The sequence below is a fragment of the Callithrix jacchus genome, chromosome 7 (assembly GCF_049354715.1).
Source record: "Callithrix jacchus isolate 240 chromosome 7, calJac240_pri, whole genome shotgun sequence".
Taxonomy (NCBI): Eukaryota; Metazoa; Chordata; class Mammalia; order Primates; family Cebidae; genus Callithrix; species Callithrix jacchus.
In genome coordinates, this window is record NC_133508.1 from 136,843,837 (window position 1) to 136,866,380 (window position 22,544).

Genomic DNA, 22,544 nt, shown 5'->3' on the forward strand with positions numbered 1-22,544 from the left:
TAAATGCTTAGCTCAACATAGAAGTGAGCCTGTATATGTGTATCATATACCTGCTCAGTGTCTCAGATAGTTTTAGGGGGTTGTGATTTGGAAATAAGGAGGTTGGTAAGACCCCAGGATGGTCCACGAGATGCAGAGGGTTACTCAGCTGTCCAAGGAACGTGTCTAATCTGACCCACTGTGATCCAAACATTCTTCAGTCACTAATTGTTCATGCACATTAACAAGCATTTCTTACTCCTCTACCCCCAAGAAAGACCAATACATTACAAAGTCAAAATTCATTTTTAAATTGAATTTTTAATTTTTTATTTGAAAAATACAATGCACAGCAGAGAATTATTTCCTCCCCTACTGCTCTTTCACAAAGGAAACGGTATGGTAAATGTAACTGAGATATTTGGCTAGGATAGATCCTGAGAAAAGAGAGGCCCAGTTAGAATTGGAAAATACAAAGTCTGTCAAAGAAGATTCACCTCTCTTTTAACATAAAAGAGCCTTTTAAGTTATCATAGGACTCAGTTAAAACATGTGCAGAATTTCTGCCATGCAAACAGAGACTACTAAAATTTTCAGGTTGACCAAATTATACTGACCTGGGCCCCAAGTAAGTAGAATAAAAAGGAGATGACTTTATCAGAAAGATATGTGTTTGTCTGCCTTTACTAGACTACAAATGTACATATTTACATATTAATATTTTCCAAAATGTGATTTTCATTATTCTCAGTAATAGCATCATGATTAAGGGCTGTTTTCTGGCCTTGCCTTATTCACATGTATCTTGCCTTTTTCTTCTGAGTTTTTTCATGACAGCATCACTCACTGTACAATCTTGAGCCCAAGATGTTTAAATAGTAGAGAAGATTTTACTTTGGTTCCAGATTAAATTTGAGTTTTTGAAGAATTTATAACTCCTGCATTCAGATCAGGTTTAGCAAGGTGCAAAGAAGCAACATTGACATATGGATATATAGCTAAGGCTTCCAATAGGAAAAACATTCCTGTTTGGCTCCTTGGAAGTCTGATGTGGAATCAGTAGAACTGATGAAACTCTGGAAGCCTTGCTAGTGACCTAGCCTTCTAAGATATTAAGATCATCCCCTTCACTTTCATTTCCAGTAAGTGAATTCCCTATTACTGTTATTGCCTTAAAAAAAATCTTTAAAGAGGTTCAAGACATTCAAAGTTTCTTCATGTTCTAAATTTACAACAGGATTGAATTGCTCTAGAGGTTTAAAATTGGTAGAAATTTGGATTTTCTTTTTCTTTTTTTTTTTTTTTTTGCGACGGAGTTTCGCTCTTGTTACCCAGGCTGGAGTGCAATGGCGCGATCTCGGCTCACCGCAACCATCGCCTCCCGGGTTCAGGCATTTCTCCTGCCTCAGCCTCCCGAGTTGCTGGGATTACAGGCACGCGCCACCATGCCCAGCTAATTTTTTGTATTTTTAGTAGAGACGGGGTTTCACCTTGTTGAACAGGATGGTCTGGATCTCTAGACCTCGTGATCCACCCGCCTCGGCCTCCCAAAGTGCTGGCATTACAGGCATGAGCCACCGCGCCCGGCCTTCTTTTCTTTTTTTCTATTTGGCCCTAGTAGAAGTGCTTTATTTGCCCATTTCTTCCACAGTGATAGAAATGGGCAAATAACATCTATTTGGGGAGTAATGGACAATCTTTGGTTATATTTATTTGCTAATCTCTGTTAAAATTACAGAGAAAATTAAAAGTTTGTTTTCTATAGTACTGTAAACTTTAGAAAGATTCATGTCAGTCAATTATCTACTGCCCAAGTTACTTTGCCATATAAGCCAAAGTTACTTAGGGTAGTTTTAATGATTGCAGAGTTATTATTAAGGAGCTCACCTTTCTTATATTAATGATTTTAATCCTTAATTCCACTCGGTCCATGTAAGGTACGTCCCTAAGGCCTCCTCCCGAGTGGGAGGTGTGGGCCTGAGAGTGGGGGTGGAAGGAGAGATGTTGAATTTCGGCTTCTCTTTTACAAAGAACCTCACCTCTAGGCTCTTGATATTCATTATTTTAAAACTGGATTACAAACAGGTTACTATATAGTTTTATATATGAAAAGGGTTCATTCTTAAAACATAAATATTTAAAATATAGCAGAGCTTTCATAATTGTATTCTGGCATTTCTTCATTTTTTTAACCATAGGTAGTTGCTCAGGATTCTATTGATCTCTGCAAGGCCTCAGGGTCCAAAATGAGATGACAGGTGTGCTATATTAGAACGGAATATGCGTTCAGGACCAGAAAACCTGAATTTAAACTCTGTCTCTTACTAGTTTGGGATTCTGCATGTTATTTACCCTGTCTTGGCTTCATTTTTCATATCTATAAAAATAAAGCCATACTCTTCATGTTTATATAAGGTTATTATGAGGATTACATAAAATAATTAGTGTAAATGTACTTTGCAAACTGTAAAGTACTACACAAATATAAAATAAAATATACTAACTATATTTTTAGCATTTACATCTTTTAAATCATGTGTCAGGGTATAGTTCTTTCTCATTTAAATTCTGTGGAATCTTTAGTAGTAAAAAAAGCCTAAGAGTGGAGCCTTTGAGCACTTTTGAGACACTGTTACCCATGGGAAATTACTGAATAATAAGGTACCAGTGCTGAATTCACTCATTTAAACGATCCTAAATACTGCCTGCATTCAAAAACAAGTTATCAATTAAGCCACAATTGTCAGGAGAAATAAATCCAAATAAATAATTTTTAATTATGATACATTACTTATTACAGTAAAAATTGGCATTTTTCCCCTTCAAAAGCAGAAGCACCAGTCTTAGAATGTATAGTATGAATGGTATTTTAAGGGAATTATAGCATAATGTGCAAACATTGTTTTAGTATAGAACATACTTTCTAAAAGTAAAGTAATTTCACACACTGAAATGTTAGAATGGAAATAATGTCATGCTTAATAATAATAAAATAAAAACCCCCATGACCACTTTCAAAGTCCACTTCAAATTAAATATGGCATACTGCTGAATAGATATATGAAAAATTAAAAAAAACATAACTAGTCCCAAATAGGGTTTTCATACACAAATACGATTTATGTAGAGGTTTCTTTTAACGTAATTGTAGTAATTCTATGAGAAACTAAAGTGAATGTTTTATTTAGGAATTTTGTTCATTTGGTCATCACATTTTTGTTGAACACCTACTTTGTGCTAGGCTTTGTTGTAAGTGCTAGGGACACGGAAAAAAAAAAAGACAATCCTGCCCTCGAGGAGCTCACAGTCTAGTGGGGGAAACAGATAGGATGACATTGATTTTAAAATTATAAAAATTATTCAACAACGTTATAAACTTCCTTTGCAATCAAACAAACTTTGGGTGTTGTGAATGGATGGTAAAAAGGGATGATGTCCAATGCAGTGAAAAACCATCTGCTTCAATATCATGTGACTTCTGCGAAGGCGGTGATGTGGTTCTGCAAAAAGAAAATGACAAAGTGAGAGGCTTGGGAAAGTTAGCCTTGTAAAATAGGTAGTACCTTTACGCTTACATACTGAATGGTGAAGTTGCCAAAACATCCAGCATCGTTAAACTAAGTTTTATGTATTATTACATAATTTTAGCTGCTAACTATATATTTTCTTCAATAATCTTAATTATCCAAATAGATTACAATGTTATACCTGCTTTATTCAAAGTCAACACTGGAAATTTGAAGAGATAAAAATGGCAATGCCAGACATGTTAATATTCTGTTCAGTGTTAATGGAATTTTAATGCTGCATGTTGGAATTTCAGATTAATTGCTCCCTGAGAGACAGATGGTGTAGAATGAGGTGGTGAAATGCTCAGACTGAAATGGCATTTGCTAGTTGACAAAAATCTACTTAAACACTTCATTTTTGATGCATGAATCCAGACTCCAGACTGTAGTCTCTGCTGTTTACCTCAACCATAGAATTCTTAAGGAGCCTTTTTTCTTTTTTGAAAGCAACCGAATTATGTACAAAGAAACTCTGTGGAATGGCTAATATTTAAATAGATTCAGGCATGCAACAGTCCATGTCATGGCTGCTAAAACATTGCAATGAAAAACTAGTATTATATAATTAATCATGCTACATATGGGCTTATGTCAAGATCTAATATGACCGACAGCCCCTACGAATAACATCAACATTACAAAAGGGTTCTACCACCATACTACCCATTTTAAATGTTTTTTGTATAGTTTTCGTACAGCTTTTGCATTGGCTTTTTATAATAAATGAAATCATAAACAGATTTTCATATGATGAATGCATACCATAAAATCTCTTCAACATATAGCTCTTCTCAAGTTAAAGTATTTTAATTCACTAAAACATATTTAAAATATGTGTAAAGAAATTAAAATTCATTTTCATTGTATTTAGGCATATTAAACCACATGAATAAGAATCTCATTGACTATAACTTAGGGCACTATCTTCTAGGTTTGAGCCACTTTATAACAGAGAAAAACAAAATTAGTAAGAATCAGGAGTTAGCAGAGCATGCTGACTTTTTCACTAACTCCTAATAACACTTTAGAAACTTTAATTTCCCATTTAAAAATGCATGATGAAAATGCCTGGAAATTCAGCAGCTCATCTCTAAGTTTTCTTGAGTTTTCCTTACAAAAGCTCAGGCATGACTTTAGGATAAAGATGACTTGTCAGAGTTATATAATGCACTATGATTGAATTAAAACAATAAGAACTGTGGAAATGTACATCACAGTTTTATTTCCGGTGGCCCCATGGGTACTTGAAACCAGTGAACTGAGAAAATGCAATTTAATACAGAGTGTTTCAGCACAAAACTGCCATGAACATAACACTTTTTAATAGGATCTAGGACAACATAATTTCTGGAAAGATGTTAAGATAGAAATTAAAGATTAATCAGTGAATGGCAACTGGTAGGTAGGAAAAGGTCAATAAGGGGCAGCAGAGAGAAAAGAAAGGAGGGAAGAAAGAACACGGATGGTATCCCAAAGGCCACTGGCCTAGGCCTCCATTGTTGAACCAGATAATGAAGGGATGGTTCACAAGGCTCATTAAATTTGCTGAAGATGATCTTAACGGGACAACCACCATCCTGGAAGGTAGAATTAAATACACAGTAAAGGACTTTAATAAACAGAGAAATAATCAGAAGCAAACCTCTGATAATCATTGCAGAGCTTGACAGAAATAGAGGAAATACCAAGTGCACAAGTGCAAGCTGGAGAGTACGACAAAGAAACTGTAATAACTGTAGGGTGACCATATAATTTATCATCTAAACATGGACATGTGGAAGGGAGAAAATGGTGCTAATACTACACAGGGACAACAGGTTTAAATGAGGATTGTCTCAAATAGAAATATAAAGTCACCTTATGCTGTATTTTAATGCATCCACTAAAAGGCACATGTTGGGAACTTAATCTCTAAGGCAACAGTGTTGATAGGTAGGGCATAATGAGAGGTGATTAGACCATGGGGGTTCTCCCCTTATCAATGAATTAATGCCCTTTTCATAGGTCTGGGTTTGTTATACAAAAGCAAGTTCAGTCCCCTTCTCTCTCTTGCCCTCTTTTTTGTGCTTCCACCATGTTACGATGCAGCTAGAAGGCCCTTACCAGATGGGAGCACCTTGACCTTGGACTGCCCAGCCTCCAGAACCATGAGCCAATAAATTTCTGCCCCTCATAAATTACCCAGTTTGGACTATTCTGTTATAGCAACACAAAATAGACTAAAAAATGTTAATAACGTGGCATGGAATATACAACTGTAGGTGAGCTATTGACATCTAGAAAATACTGGAATTCAGTCGACATTAAAATCACATGCCGTGATCACCAGATCTCCTTTTAACTGCCCATAAATTTAAAGCCATATTACTCTTTTCCTATGCCAGTCTTTACCAAATTAAACTATATGAACAACAGTTGATTTCCAGACTAACTATATTTTTAGATCCCACGATTCTAGGGAAAATCTTACTCCCACCCCAAATTAACATCCTTTCCATTTCACATCTCTTAAGTTTCAACTTCTGAGATGATTTCATTTTTTCCTATTTGACTGGGATTAGAAGTATCCTGCTTGGGGCTCACCATTTTAAGGTAGCTGTGGTTAGCAGACAGATAAACAGATGAAAATAAAACACTGAAATGACCGTGCATAGGGAAGAGAAAATTAAGGGGAAATTTAATCATAGTACATGAAACATGAAAGGAGTGTACAGACGGATCAGACAGCTTCTGTTCATTTACTTTACTGTTTAAGAGCAAATGAAACTTTGTCTTAAATGAAAGAGATAAATTCTTTATCTCAGTTTTTTTTCATTGTTCGTTTGTTCATTTTGAGATGGAGTTTCACTCTTGTTGCCCAAGCTGGAGTGCAATGGCACAATCTTGGCTCACTGCTACCTACCCCTACTGGGTTTAAATGATTCTCCTGCCTCAGCCTCCTGAGTAGCTGGGCTTACAGGCATGCACCACCACACCCAGCTAATTCTGTATTTTTGGTAGAGATGGGGCTTCTCCACGCTGGTCAGGCTGGTCTTGAACCCCCAACCTCAGGTGATCCACCCGCCTTGGCCTCCCAAAGTGCTGGGATTACAGGTGCGAGCCACCACACTCAGCCTTTTTTTAAGTCTAATTCTCTTCTGGCACAGGAGTGATTTTCCCTGAAGGAATCTAAAGAAGGGACGAGATAATTATTGAGGTCCTTTTTTTTTTCTTTTTGAGACAGAGTCTGGCTCTATCACCAGGCTGGAGTGCAGTGGTGCAATCCTGGCTCACTGCAACTTCCGTTTTCCAGTTTCAAGCAATTCTCCTGCCTCAGCCTGCCGAGTAACTGGGACTACAGGCACTCACCACCATGCCTGGCTAATTTTTTGTACTTTTAGTAGAGGTGGGGTTTCACCATGTTGGCCAGGGTGGTCTCCGTCTCTTGACCTCGTGATCCGTCTGCCTTGGCCTCCCAAAGTGCTGGGATTACAAGCGTGACCCACTGCGCCCCTTGAGGTCCTTTCTATAAGAATCTATTCTATGATTCTGCATTATACAGCTTACATTACCAAGGTATGTACATGCATAATTTGAAATATACAGATGGCCTAATTCCTATGCAGAAAGTTATGATCTCACTTCCCCAGCAGGATTTTTTCCAGTAACATGAAAACCAGACTTGTGTTTAATATTTTCAGATTGCTGTCTTGAGAAATGGACTGCCTATGAGGCAAACTAGTTGACAAGGGGTTTCTCTTTTCAATATGGGTAAATTCTTAACATGCAATCCTAAATCTTATTAGTAGATGACAGTGCAAAAAAGCAGTAGGCAAACCAAAAAGCTCATGCTTAAAAGTTCTATTCTGAATCACGAGAAGAAAGTGGTCATATAATTTATCAGCACAATTCCTGGTACCTTCTGCAATTACATCTACAGAAGGTTACCATGGAGATGACAAAGCTTAACCCCAAATAGTTGAAGATTAAAATATGCTACATGAAGCATCCATTAGAAAGTGTTCATTCAGGTGCACAGCAAACCAGTGAGCAAAATACTGGGTCTGGTCCTTCAGTGCAGGAGTCACAAAGGAAAGCAAACACTTTGTTTCTGAAAAGTTGTTCTGGATACTTAAATTTCATACATTTTAAAGTCTATATAGCATGTCCATTTTGAAAGCTCTGAGTTCTCCATGAAAATCTCTATTATTCTATACCCCTATTTCTATTTCTATGGAAAATACATTCTGTAATTTAAAAAAATGTTATTTAAGACAAAACTGTCATGATTCATGCCATGAAACTTTGGCAATGACTGGCCGTCTGGCAAGATCTGTCACTCAACAATCAACAAATAAGGTGGAAAAAATAAGGGGAAAATGCAGCAAGGGCACTCCAGGGAAGTGTTTGGAATTACAGCTACAGGAAAACAAACAAAAATGCCATTATTAATGGCTGCTCAGTTAAGGAATGCTAAATGCACATTAATGGTTGAAAAATAAATTATACTTTAAAGATTAATAATTATAACAATGATAACAATAACAAAAAGCTCTAGTTTCCAGATTGCTTTTGGTTGTAAGGGAAACCTGCACTGAAGGACACATTTTTCTGTATTTGCCTTAGTTTTGCAACCCAACTCCAAAACAAGTGCGCTCCAGCGCACATACGTTTATTGCCTTAATTGAAGGTGTTCACAGTGGCTTATTCCCATTATCCAGCTGAAGAGCCTGGCAAGACAGTCTTTAAAGGACCTTTCCTGTGAATTTTCTTCTTGACCATTCTCAATAGGTTGATTTCGGCACACCTACAAAATGTGTTTTACATATTACTTAAATGTTTATTTAAATATTGACTTAGTTTATTTAAAGTACTAGTTTATTTAAAGTTCTATGCTGTTAACATTGTTAGACCAAATGCCGAGATTAAATATTATTCCAGTTTCATTCTTTCAAGATGACTGATGATAAAAAGTTTTGTGTTTTAATAGGAGAGGCTGTTAACAATCAGCATAGGGTTTTAACCTAAACGTAAAATGGGATCTGTGTACTTGTTTTTCATGCAATGATTTATGTCTTTGACTCTATTGCTGAGGAAGCTGTGAGGTACGGTGGTCTTTGCAGACAAGTCATCTGAATGTCAAGTGTTTAAATGTGGGCTCCATCACAACTGAAATTTTGGCAAGCAATTGAACCTTTCACAGACCCGGCTTTCTCATCTGTGAATTAGAGATAAGAATACATACTTGAATGGATTTTTATTAAGACTAAATGGGATTATATACACAAGGGTTCCTGTCTCTACTCAAACATATTCATCAGTTATTTATAGTTACTTACAAAACAAGCTAAAAAGGAAAGTTTTTAAAAAAGAAAGAAAAGTTCAATAAATAATTTTTAAGTAATTGGTTAGAATTTTACAAATAAAACTCACTCTTTGACTATAAAATACACAATTCTACCAGTTTGCAATGCTCATATCCAAACAAACTTTCAAACCTCAAAAATATTTCTTATAAGATTGGTGCATTTGGTGATAAAACCTGATCTGTTGTGAGGCAATTTATACTCTATGTTTTGCTGCAGAAATGCCCATCTGTGATTACAATTGCTGTTCTAGACCCTGCTTCTGTAACCAAATATACATATTCCTAATATATATAATATTTAGAGTTCTGAGAAAACATCTACCACTAAGGATTCTGGAGAAGGAATCATGGTCCAATAAATTAATCAACAATTCTGACATGGCCTACCTTGCATCAGGAAAAGACAAGTGGATGTCACAATCTTGAATATTGTCCCTGTTTATTTTGCAATTTGCTGTTTTAACTCATGCATTTGCTTCATTCATTGTGTCGTTTGAGGAGGGGAAAGTGAGCAGAAGAGAGGAAAAAAGCAAAGTCCATGGAGTATGTGATCAAAGATTCTACTTTGTCACATTGCTTCCCTTCTGGTAGGTGGTGAAGTTGGTGAGTATTTTAGTAAAGAGAAAAAAGTGTTAGAACCATTTAAGAAGAAATTAGTTAAATTCAGACTTCAAGCTGTGAAACTGATTCTAAAATTTATGTTGAACAATTTCTTGTTGTTTTAAGAAGTTAGAGACATAAAAGCTATCATTGTGACAGAACCAGAGTTTTCTTGGGAAAGATGACTTTTTGGGGGAATATTAACCTTTCTGTTTCAGTTCAGAGTTTTATATTGGTTCAGAGTTTTGTTTCCATTCGGAAGTTTCCTTTTTTTGCTATTCAGAGAAAGGATCTAACAGCTACCTTCTAAAAGAATCTCTAGGCAGCGTTCTCTGATAAGCCAATTAAACCAGAGAGTGGCAGGCCCAGTTTTTAACTAGAGCATTAGCTACAGATCTTATAAAGTATTTTCAAGTCCTGAGAAGTCAAAGAAGCTTAAGTCTTTTCACACCGAATCTTTCGGGGCACTGATTCTCTACTGTGGCTTCGTGCTGGAATCACCCAGGATCTTTAAGAAAATACTGATGCAACCCCAGAGACTAGGATTTAATCGGTGTGAGGCATGGCCTGGTTACAGCCAATATTGAGAACCACTGTGCCAGAAGCTCTGCAGGCCCAGGTGTATCCAGATCAATACTGGCTGCACATCCAGATCACCTGATATGCCTGATGCAGTACAAGTCATAAGGCCCCAAGCCTAGGCCTTCGGGATCAGAATGTCTTAGTGTGCAACCCAGATATCTTCTCTTTTTGCAAGCGCCACAAGCAATGGAATTATCTTTTATGCTAGTCTGAGTGCCACTGCCTAAAACTGAAGAAAAGTGATTAATGAAGTAAGCATTATCAGGGATGTAAAATCGGTTCCTTAAGATGCTATCCTTTCACTGACAAAGAGCATCAACTAAAACATCAGTGAACCTATTCCAAAAAATAAATAATTGAATTCAAGCCTTTTGACAACAGCTGCACATTATTTGTCATACTCAGAGCTTCACAATGCATAAAGGTGTTAAGAAGACCTTCAGCAAATACATGTTTGTTTCACTTTTTTTTTTTTGAGACGGAGTCTCACTGTTGCCCACGCTAGAGTGCTGTGGTGTGATCTCGGCTCACCGCAACCTCTACCTCTTGAGTTCAATCAATTTTCCTGCCTCAGCCTGCTTAGTAGCTGGGATTACAGGTGCACACCACCACATCCAGCTGATTGTTTTTTTCACTTTGACTCAGTGTTTCCCAAATGTATTGACATGAAATGTCATGGAAGTCTATTAATATTAATGTGTTTATGGGATTTGGTGGATGTGGGTATCCATGCACTTTGTCCTCTAAATTTGTTAACCACCCCAACTATGATAACCTTCCTCTCTACCACAATTTTATCTGATATTCATAGCTGTATTCTCAACCAGTAATCATGTTAGAAATGTAAAATCACAAGTTACCTACTGTCTTACCTCCCTCCCACAACAAGGTTTCTTTGGCCATGAGGAAATTTCCTGCTACTAATTTATCCATCTGCTCCAGTCTATCTTGCTCCTCATGAATTCAGCTTCTTTTTCACTCCTTCTGTACCCCATGGTTGATCATGTGATCAATCTTTAACAGCATCCTCAAGACTCTTGCCTCTATCTCGACTGCTAAACAAAACCATTGCACAAGCTGGATCCTCCACCTGGAACATTCTTTGCTCTCATCTTCACTTGGCTCATGGTCCTGCAGGTCTCCTCTAAGATAACGTTTCTAGCATTGCTAAGTTTAGACAGGTCTCCCTTTACGTGCTCCTCCAGTATAGCCATCATCATCTTCTATATATGATTACAAAAATCCCTCTCTCCCCGCTAGAGATACCATAGTACCCCATATTTGACTAATGTTACATTTCATATATTGCAAATCTGATTATAAATAAAATTTCACTATACATAACAACTGATGATAAGGTAACATCATAAATTGTATCCACGCCTTGTTTTATATACTAATACTTTAACCTATAAAATTGGCTTCTTCGAGTTATTTCATTTTCCTTTTTTAAATGCTTTAGATTTGCCAAATACGCATACTAATGCTACTTGACAGAGAAGAATCGGAGGATGTGAATAACAGGCCAATTACATGATAAATTTTTGTATAACCAGGAGCTGATTAAAACTCTTCATTTTAAAGCTTGTCTTTTCACAAAGAGGCACCAATTGATAAAAATCTGAATAAGCTACATCAAGATTCAATTTAGAACCATTCAAAATCATAAGGGCCATTAGAAATGATACAGATAACTTGGAAAATTTTTATGAAGGCAAATATATGTTTACCATACAACCTGGCAATCTCACTGCCAAGTATCTAAAAGAAATAAAATACATATATTCACAAAAAACTGTATATGAATGTTTGCATTAGCTTTATTCATAATTGCCAAAGAGTGGAAACAACCCAACCTTCAACTGGTAAATGAATAAACAAACTATGGTATATCCATACAGCAGGATACTACTCAGCAATTAAATGGGAAAAACCCAGATTACAGATGCATGTAAATATTAAGTCAGACTCCAAAACTCAAAGTGCTATATTCTGCATGAGTCCATTTATATAACATCCTGAGAATGGCAAAATGCTGGGAACCAAAACAAATCAGTAGTTTCTTGGAATTGGAGACTGAAGGAGGGCTGACCACAAAGGGGAAGGCAGGAACATTTTGGAGTCATAGAAACATTCCCTAACTTGATTATGGTACAATTTCATGATCGTATGAATTTGTCAAGACTCATAAAACTGTATGCCAATAAGGATAATGTTACAGGATCCAAATTATGCTTTAATAAATTCCAATTTTAAGAAATTAGGACCACCAGCCATAACATGAATGAAGTCCAAAGGCCAAGCCATGTCTAAAATTTGGTTTGTCAGTTATTGAATTATTGTTTCAACATCTGGTTGTTTCAGTACAAAAGAAAATACAAAATAAGTTTATTGAAAAATATGCAAAAATATAAATTCAAATTAGAACTTTATTTATTTTTGGCCTATAAGATTCGTAAAGATTATGAAGAACAATGTTCTCCATTATTGCAGAGAACATAAGGATATGAATTAAACCAAAAGCCTTAGGAGTGTTCTAGTCTTAGCTTCAGCATTTCTGTGTCTGAATTTATTTTAAGTTATTAATTGAGCTTACAAAAATATATGTTTAAGGAACATTTATCTTAATATTACTTATAATTTTGGAAAATTGGAAGTGGAAGCAATCATTTATGCCTGACAAATGTAATGGTTAATTTATATGGATTATAATTTTAAAAAATGTAACATTATATTATGCAGCATAGTGATTATGATTTTGAGCTCTGAAGTGACAAATATGGATCATATTTCTGTGAAAATGGAAAGTAACGATTCATATTCTTGTTTCAGAACACAGACCAGTTGTGTGACCTTGGGAGTATTACTTAACCCATGTCCCTTTCTCTGTAAAATGGAAATAAGACACCCTAAAATTATTTCACATATTTTATATGTGAAGCTCTCTGCATAATTCCAAGCATCTATTAAGCTATAATTAAATATTTGCTTTTAATATTATACCTGAAATGACTGTTATATTTATTGATCTGAAATCATAACTAGGATGCATTTTTATGTGAATAATAGCAATAAAATATACAGGGAAATTCTGTATTCAACACAAACCCATTCACACATTCATTGGGTCTTGAAGGCTATTTTAAGAAAATGTTTCTAATGATTATTGTGATGACCTCACAGATACTTCCTATTCATTTTTTCTTTTGCTTATTCAGATTTTCAGATCATAAACAATTTGTGCAAATTATTTCCTGATTGCTTCTTTAATCAAAACTATAAAAAATAAACTATACTTGTTTCATAAAACCGTGAATTGAGTCACTGCTTATTTACCTAGTTTTAGTCGAATAAATTTTATATTTTTTCATCAAAGAGTTTTCACAGTACTGTGATTCTCTGATTGATTTTGAAGGCCCTCCATAATGTCTTCAGGATGGTCCCCAGTAAGGGAATAGACTCGAAAAAGAGGGAGATGAACCTCTGGGATTAGGTTCCCATCCATGTGTAACTAATTATGTGTGCATTGGAAATGGTTTTTAAATCTATCACTGATTCTTCTCTCCTTAACTAATGACTGAATGAATCATATAATTTGAAGACACAGCCATCAATTCTATATTTATTCACAGAAATGAAATGAGAAAGTTTTTTTCTATATTTGAAAGTAATTTACTGAAAGATGCTTTTATATAAGGCCTGTTAGATAACTGAGGGGAAAAGCTGGCTTTTATTCTTCGTGTAGTATATCATAATTCATAAATGGTATAGAAAAATAGATGCTGAATATACTGGAGTACAAGTAGGAAAATGACATATGGCAAAATAATAACAGAATGTGCTAGTATTTTTAACCTAAAATGTTGATGCCTGTTGGAAATTTTTAAGCTTCTACTTTCAATTTACTTTTTTTAAACAAAATTAAATTTAACAAACGAGAACACAGTATAGCATGTAAATATTGATTTACTTCAAATATTTTTCATGAATGCTCAAAGCTTACATTAAGAAAAATGCCTAAATATGAATATATTTAGTTCCACTAACTATTCCAATAACTAATCACTAATAAGATTGTTTTGACAAGGTCCTATATAACATTTATATTACAGTTCAGAAGCTCTGTAAAACAAAGATTTGCATTATAGAAAATCAACTGAATCTTAAGTAGATTGCCAGAGTTACTCACGCACAACATTCTGAAATCTCAAAGGAATTTATCACAGGAAACACAGTAATGTATAATCATATTTGTCTTGGCAAGAAACCACAGGATTGTTTTGCTATTGCTATGACACTAATATATGCAACATTTTATACTACAATGTTTCCTGCATATGTGCTATGTATGAAATAGATAATCTGCATAAACTTTAAAATCCGTTAAGTCTTTGTATGGGAGTATCATAGTGTGAAATTAACATTGAGGAAATTTTTATTGCAGGAGGGAACTAACTTGTGTGAAGCATTCACTATGTGCCAAAAAGTTTATCTGTGATGTGTTAACTCCAACAATTATCCTATAGGGAAACCAGCATTGTATCAACTCTGTTTCTATCAATTCTTCAGATAATGAGAGGAGGAGTGATTTGTCTAATTCCACCTCGTTAGTATGCAGCTGAACCACCAGGCTTCAAACCTAGCTGCAAACTCCAAGCTCTCTGTCCACCCATCACTCTGAATAAATTTCAGTTCACGCTTCACCATGACCTCTGTAATCCTATAAAATCTGCAAAAGAGTCAATCAATGTAAAGTTCAATTCCTTGGGTCACTGTGAAGTCTTTCAGAACATTCCTATCCATATAAATATTTTTTTTTGCAATTGCCTTGGGAATTGAACATGGTAATTTTCATCTGTAACAGTACCTACTCATTATAATATTTCTAGATTTTTGGAACTATCATCACTTCTTACCACTTTCATTCAGCTGATGTTTCTGTTAAGGAGGGTGTGTCTTTACATGATGACCTTCATTGGGTGATACAGGGTGGTGAAACGCCTCTATTCTAAGTATAAAACTGAATCTTGTAAACTATTCCTATCATTACTTTCCCTTTCGTTTTGGCAAGAGAGAATTCCCTTTGGTTCAATTGATTAATATCACATCAACCTAAGAAAAAATAATGCCTGGGTTTAGATGGAAATAATTATTTCCTCACAAAGCATTTTCAAATTAGCCAGGAGTGGTTATTGTGGCCTGCTGTAACTGCCATAATTAAACTATATGGATGTTAATTTCCCTTAGATCTATTGCAAATATCCGATTTTCTATCAAATCCTATCTGTCCTTGTATTTATTTTTAAATATTTTTGTTCCTTTACCAGATAAAGCCTATTCCTCTATATTTTCTATGGCATCAGTTAAAATGGATAATTCATACATTATCTCCATGTGTTTACCCATGCCAATCTCATAGACCCAGCATTGGGCCTTGGAGAGAAAATAAGCACAGGCAGGAGAGAGAGAAGGACTAAGGAACTCAGTGCTTTGCTGTTGGGGTGACTGTCGTCTGACCTATGAGGAGCATCTGGAAGGAATGCCAACACACACCTTTCCATTAGTTATAAATGAGAGGAATCTGAAGAAAGGACAGGAAAATGCCATAGCTGAAGGATCAGCATATACTATGGGTAGGGGAGAGGGATGGTTTTTTTAGTGACACTCTGGCTGGGAGCCCTTTTCTACTGTAAATCATGAAGTGAGATAAGTCCTCTAAATCAGCACCTCACTAACAGCAGACTTTGCCAAATGACATCTGGTCAGTCAAAATGGCATAACATGGTTTGGTTTACTGAGATTTAGTAAGCATCATTTTAGCATTCAACTGGATTCTTACATGGCCTTTCAGATTCTTTTGTTGTTCCATGTTGCTCTCTTATTCTCCTCTCTGAACAAGCCATTTCCTTCCTTAAAGTCCTTTTTGGGGCTGGGTGCAGTGGCTCACACCTGTAATTCCAGCACTTTGGGAGGCCGAGGCGGGTGGATCACGAGGTCAAGAGATCAAGACCATCCTGGTCAACATGATGAAACCCCGTCTTTACTAAAAATACAAAAACTTAGCTGGGCATGGTGGCGCATGCCTGTAATCCCAGCTACTCAGGAGGCTGAGGAAGGAGAATTGCCTGAACCCAGGAGGCAGAGGTTGCGGTGAGCCGAGATCGTGCCATTGCACTCCAGCCTGGGTAACAAGAGCGACACTCCGTCTCAAAAAAAAAAAAGTCCTTTTTGGAAGGTAACCAATTTTTGGTTAAGGAAGTCCTTTTGAAAGGTACCCAGCTGCTTACATGATCAGAATCACCTTCTTAATGTTGCATAAAAGAGCCTTCCTAACCTTCATCCAAGGTCACACAGAACACTTTTCCTTGTATTTTCTAATTGTATTTGCTCTCTACTGATTTGCCTATTCATGAACTTTACCAATTAGGGTGTTTTCTATATTACACACATCAATCTTTTGACATGTGTGTTGTTTATATTTTATGCTTTGCAATTGGTCTTTTGTAAATCATTTTAAACTACTCTTGGTAACTTGTTTTTTAAAATGCTTGAATATGTTTTCCAGTTAGCAATGCCAAGAATGAAGCAGTGATAATGAGTCCCACCTTTATGAAATCTGGAGAATCTTAGACTTTTATATTTTTGCTGGTATTATATCCACATTGTCTCATTTTGGCATCTAATATAATTTTCTTTTCTTTACATATCTTCCCTAAATTTTATAGTTTTGTACTGTGTCTGTTACTTTGTTTTACCACAGTTAAATCTAATTCGTTTTATATTTACATGGTTTCTTTTCTTTCCACCAATTCATTCATATCCTAATTTGATCTCTAGATGCTGGTGTATTAGTTGCTAAACATTTTCTGTACCTATTTCAGAGCAATATAATTCCTGAATTATATTGAATTCTTGCATAGCTGATATTTTTATGGTTATTTTAATACTTAAATGACTTTTGAGTGGAAAAATAGAATCATGTTACACACTAATTCATTGAAAACTCTGAAGACATTACTCCATCTAGAACAGATAGAGTAGGATAGATCTTGCATCCAATGCTATGCAGACAAAAGTCTGAGACCAGCACACTATCAGCCTTGGTAAGTAAATTACTTTTCCTGTCTTGTGGTTGTATTAGTTTTCGCTAGGTAATATTACCTAGTATACAGCATATACCTAGTACACAGTATATATATATTTACTCTATACTATATATATACTATATACATTGTAAATATATCATATCCTAGTACATATACTATATATACACTATATATATATACACACATATATATATATACTAGGATATATATATAGTATATATATCCTATCCTAGTATATATACTATATATACACTATATAGTATATATATCATAGTGTATATAGTGAATATTTACTATATATAGTATATACACTATATATATACTATATACACACTATACATAAATACATATTTATATAAATTTATATTTACATAGTATAAATATTTCTATTTATATGTAGTATACATTTATAGTATATAATATATATATAGTATACTATATAAAAGTATATATTATTTATTTGGAAGAGAAGTTCCTTTAATGTATATTTCTGAATATTGCTATTGCCTCATTTGTCATCTTCAGATACAAAGATTCATATGTTCGGGTTCTGTGGTATGTCCTCAATATCTATGATCTTTTCTCAGATATTAATTTAATTCTCATGTTCTTTCATTATAAAACCTGTCAGTAATATAACCGACAGCATTTTCCAGTGTGGATTTTGTTCTTTATGGCTTCTAGCATAGCTTTAATCCCACCATGGCAATATTTGTTTACTTATACTACTTTCCTGATTGTGTCAGCTATCTTTCATCTGACATTCATTTCACATGTTTTCTTTAATTTCCTTGACTGTGGAAAGAAGATCCTATCCACAATAAATTTAATTAAATTTCTTGTAATCTGTTTTTTTTTGTTTTTTTTTTTGAGATGGAGTCTGGATCTGTCTCCCAGGCCGGAGTGCAGTGCCACACTCTCGACTTGCTGTAACCTCTACCTCCCAGGTTCAAGTGATTCTCCTGCCTCAGCTTCCCAAGTAGCTGTGACTACAGGTGTGCACCATCATGCCTGGCTAATTTTTGTATTTACAGTAGAGTCAGAGTTTTGCCAAGTTGGCTGGGCTTGTCTCAAACTCCTGACCTCAACTGATCCACCTGCTTTGGCCTCTCAAAGTGTGGGATTACAGGTGTAAGGCACCACACCCAGCCAAATTTCTTGTAATCTTTTTTTAAAACAAAACAAAACAAAACAAAACAAAACATGCTCTATCTATTAAAATGACTCTTTCTCTCTCCTCTATGTCATTTTAAAGGATTTGAGTTCTTGTTCTGATTATTCATGCTTGAAATAGAATGATTTAGCTCAGCTCATTTTCCTAAAATGAGTGGGAAAGGATTCATAAGCAGTCTCTTAATAATAACCATGAATCGCCAGGGAATCCTCCACTTACATCTGAGCAGAAGACCTGGAGGATGTAGTTTTTTATCATCACTTTGATGACTTATCAGTCTGAGTGCACTGTGAGAAGAAGCTAAGACCATGAGCATTTTCAGGAAGGTCACTTTGTTTCTACACAGTTTCATTCATGCTTATGTTTGTTGAAACCAGAAAGACTACTGATTCATTCAGTCTACTTCTTTTCCATGAGTATCTGCAATTCTTGGAGGCAGCTTTTGGTTTTGAATGAAGGTAACTCCCCATCCAGGGTGGGGTACCCATCCAGTTCAGAAAAAGTTTCATTCATCTGTCATGAACCCCTTACAGTGAGAAGCCTAATCACAGGACAGCTTCTTGTCTGAGAGCTTTCTTTGGGTATTTGCTTATTTGCTAACTCTGTCTCAAAATGGTGTTGATCCAAAGTGTTGAGATGTTCTCTAAATGAAGCAGACTCCTTATTCTCTTAGAGACTGCTCCTAGCTCTCATTCTCACTCTTTGGAATTTTGGGACATTATTGAGGCTGCATAGAATTTTAGCTACTCATACGGCATTGTAATTCTTTAAGAGCAAAGAAAAAATGGAATTGTCCTTTGGGGGATTTCCTAAAAATGGATTTATTTATATCATATCTAGTCAAAATCCCAAAGCTATTTACTCTATCCAGTTTTCACTAGGCTATTAAGATATTAATTCCTATGTTATTTTTGATAATATAGGAGTCTTCATCTCTATTTCCTAGAAGGAGTTACACATTTGTTTCTTGGACTCCTAAGGATAATTAATAGAATCTTTTTGGAGATGTCTTGAAACCAGCAACACTGATGCTTTTGTTAGAGATACATGGGCCATTGAAGACCAGAGCCAGGAAAGCATGAATTGGAGAGAAAGAGTTGGTGTGACCACGAGGAGATTTGACTCCCTGGGTCCTTGGTTGGATGATGGCTTTGTGGCTCCTGTAAATGACAAGCACCTGCACACAGCTCACATGAAGGGCCCCAGGGCTAATGGTACCTAAAATAGGAATGGCTGCAAGGTGTCACAGAAAGCTGAACCCTTGGCATGAAGGTGTGACAGATACCACCAAGATTTCCATGCACAATTTGGCAGATAAAAATAAACCAAACACTTGCAGAAAGGTCATGTGAGTCCTAAAGAAGTACAGGGTTTTAAATGACCCTGGGACAGTTTTTCTGAGGGCCTTTTGTCAATCTGAACACATCAGCAGTCAATCCACTGAGGAAGCATGGGAACCTCCTTAGAGAACAGCTTAAATAATTGAATAACTTTTAAAAAGATAATTATTTTCCATTATAAAATTATTCATAATTGGTATAGCATTTCACTGTAAAAGGAGAGGAAGGAAGGAATGAAGGAAGGATGGGAGGAAGGAAGGAAGGAAGGAAGGAAGGAAGGAAGGAAGGAAGGAAGGAAGGAAGGAAGGAAGGAAGGAAGATTCGATCAGGAATGTGGATAAGGTCATGGTCCATGAATCTCAGTTGCTTCCTTAAGTTTAAGCATTGCTCTTACTGGTGTCTGCTTCTCTCTCTTTCTTTTTCTTTCTCTCTCTCTTCCACATGTTCCTTTCTATGCTACTAAAGATAAGTAGATGCTATTTTGCATAATTGACTTTTTATATATACATTTAATATATATAAGTATAAAGTTTTTTTTAAAATTTTGTTATATATTGGAAAACTTTCCATGCCTTGATTTACCTCATCCATTTCAGCTATTAAATAATAATAATGATTGTAGTTATGATTATTATGGGTTTCATTGGTACCAGACACTGTTTTAACTGCTTTATCATTAACTTATTGAACTCATATAATGATCAATTTATGAAAGAGAAACCTGAATCACCAAGCATTAAATGAGTTGCCTAAGGTCAAAATTACCCAAAATTCTCAGCTAGTTTGCCTCCAGAACTCATGAGCAGAAGCACTACACTACAATTTCCTGGACCTCACTGATTTAATAATTCGCTACTCATATACATTTAAGCTTTTGATGATTTGATATGACAAACAGCCATCATGAAGTTACTGGTAACCTGAATATTTAGTGGACATTGGGATACAATGGGCCAGTTTCCACAGATGACTAATTCTTTTCACAAACCAAATGTAATGAATGTTCAGATACACTTGGCTTTCAGAAAAATCAGTACTTTTCCTCATAAACTGTGGTAATTAACTATATGACAAACTCCCTATAATTGAGGGATAAACTGCTGGCATAAAAATAAAGAATGCTTGCATGCTCTAATTACACTGCAGCTTATAGCTTCTCAAACATGCACTTTGAACATAAAAGGTTCTGTAAGTACATAACTTCTAAAAGAAACCCTCTGCCTCCTCCATACAAAAGTGACAACCAGAAAATGACAGCTTGGCATCATGCTAAAACTCTTGGCCATGCTTTCAGAAAAAACTTTCACACAGGGCTCCCTTACTCTTTTCAGAGGCCCAGCTTTAAGGTCTAATGTCACTCTCCAACTATCAATTATTAAGATCAAAGTACTGGGAAGAATTTTGCAATTACTTGTTAACCAGTATGAACCATGATGAATGCAATAAGGTGAGTACTCATTTAGTGACATTGACAGGCTCTTGGAAACCAAGTTTAATTAGAATGAGGTATAACCGATTTGACCATAGGCTAATTGATATAAACAAGAATTAAGTTTCTATGGCATATTTCTGGTTGCAAACTTCTAAATAAAGACCAAAACACTTCTAATATAAAACATTGGAATAAATGTAATTATAGATACATTTAAGAAAGATTAATAAAAACAGTCACGATAATTATCTGTCCAATTATTTTGTTTCAGGGTAGCAGGTGGCCAGAGCCTAGCCTGGCAGCTCAGGACACAAGGAAGTAACAGGCCCTGGACAGGACATCATCCCACAGCAGGTGCACTAACATAATGCACATCACATTCACCCACACTGGGACCATTTAAACATGCCACTTCACCTAATAGGTACATCTTTGGAAGGTGGGAGGAAAACAGGGTAGAATAGCCATGCAGATATGGGGAGAACATGCAAACTCCACACAGACAGCAGCCCTAGCCAGAGTGTGATTTTTTTCTCAGTGTTAGAAAGAAATGATATTGAATGAAATAATGTAATTTGAAGACCTGCTGTATATTTATCCCAAATGCTCCTCATCACACACAAAAAGAGAAAGCTCTTGCAGGCTTCCATTAAGTGACAGCCTTCCTCCCTTTCTGCCTGATGAACACCAGTACATGTCCTCTCAGCGGCACTGTTCCAAAAGCAAGCCTGAGATGTATTCTTGGCACCTGGCCTCATGATCATCCCATGCTCTGTGTGAGTGCAGGGGGCAGGACTTGCACTGTGCAGACAGCATTCTGCCTGGGAACAGGAATAAAAAGATGGAGGTGTAAAGGTGGAGCTCAGCAGGGTGTGGTGCCCAGGCACTACATGAGTAAGGGGAGAACCGAATCAGATTCAAACCATTTTTATTTCTTAGCTATCAGAGTGAAAACAAAGAGCATAAATTGGTGATGACAAAAAAATTAATAAAAGAAACATGCCACTTAACCTAGTATGTACATAAATACATATATTAATGAATACTCATCTCTAGCAATTTATAGATTAATGGAATATTTTCACTTTTACCATCTAATATTTAAAAGCTTGCTCTAAATAAAAATGAACTGGCATAACATCAACAAAAAGAATCCTTTAAATAATTTGACAGATACAATGGTGTAATGATATATATGAAGATTTGGCAATGCTAGAAAGCTACCAAAGAACAGCCATGCTAACAAATGTTAAAAAGTAGAAGGCTGTGATTATTACTGAAGTTAATTTCAGAGGTATTCAAAATGAAAAGGTTGTAATAGTTACCCTGACCATATTATTCAAAATATGTCTAAGATCTCTTCCTATAATTCACAACCTTTTTTTTTTCTAAGATGTTAGAGATGGGCCCAGGCT

The 22,544-nt window shown here is 35.7% G+C and overlaps 1 protein-coding gene across 3 annotated transcripts in view; it reads right to left on the bottom strand.

The window, feature by feature from the left end:
- Positions 1-280: 280 nt before the first annotated feature.
- Positions 281-22,544, bottom strand: part of PLPPR5 (phospholipid phosphatase related 5) — a 115,492-nt gene continuing 93,228 nt past the window's right edge. Inside the window, exon 6 of one of the 3 annotated variants that reach the window (XM_009001766.4) lies at positions 281-3,479. In XM_009001766.4, the coding sequence (XP_009000014.2) occupies positions 3,447-3,479 (33 nt within the window). In that variant the 3' untranslated portion in view covers positions 281-3,446. Of the gene's footprint in view, positions 3,480-8,135; positions 8,335-22,544 lie in introns of those variants that run through there. The other 2 variants (XM_035252232.3, XM_078333074.1) reach the window with 2 other exon arrangements.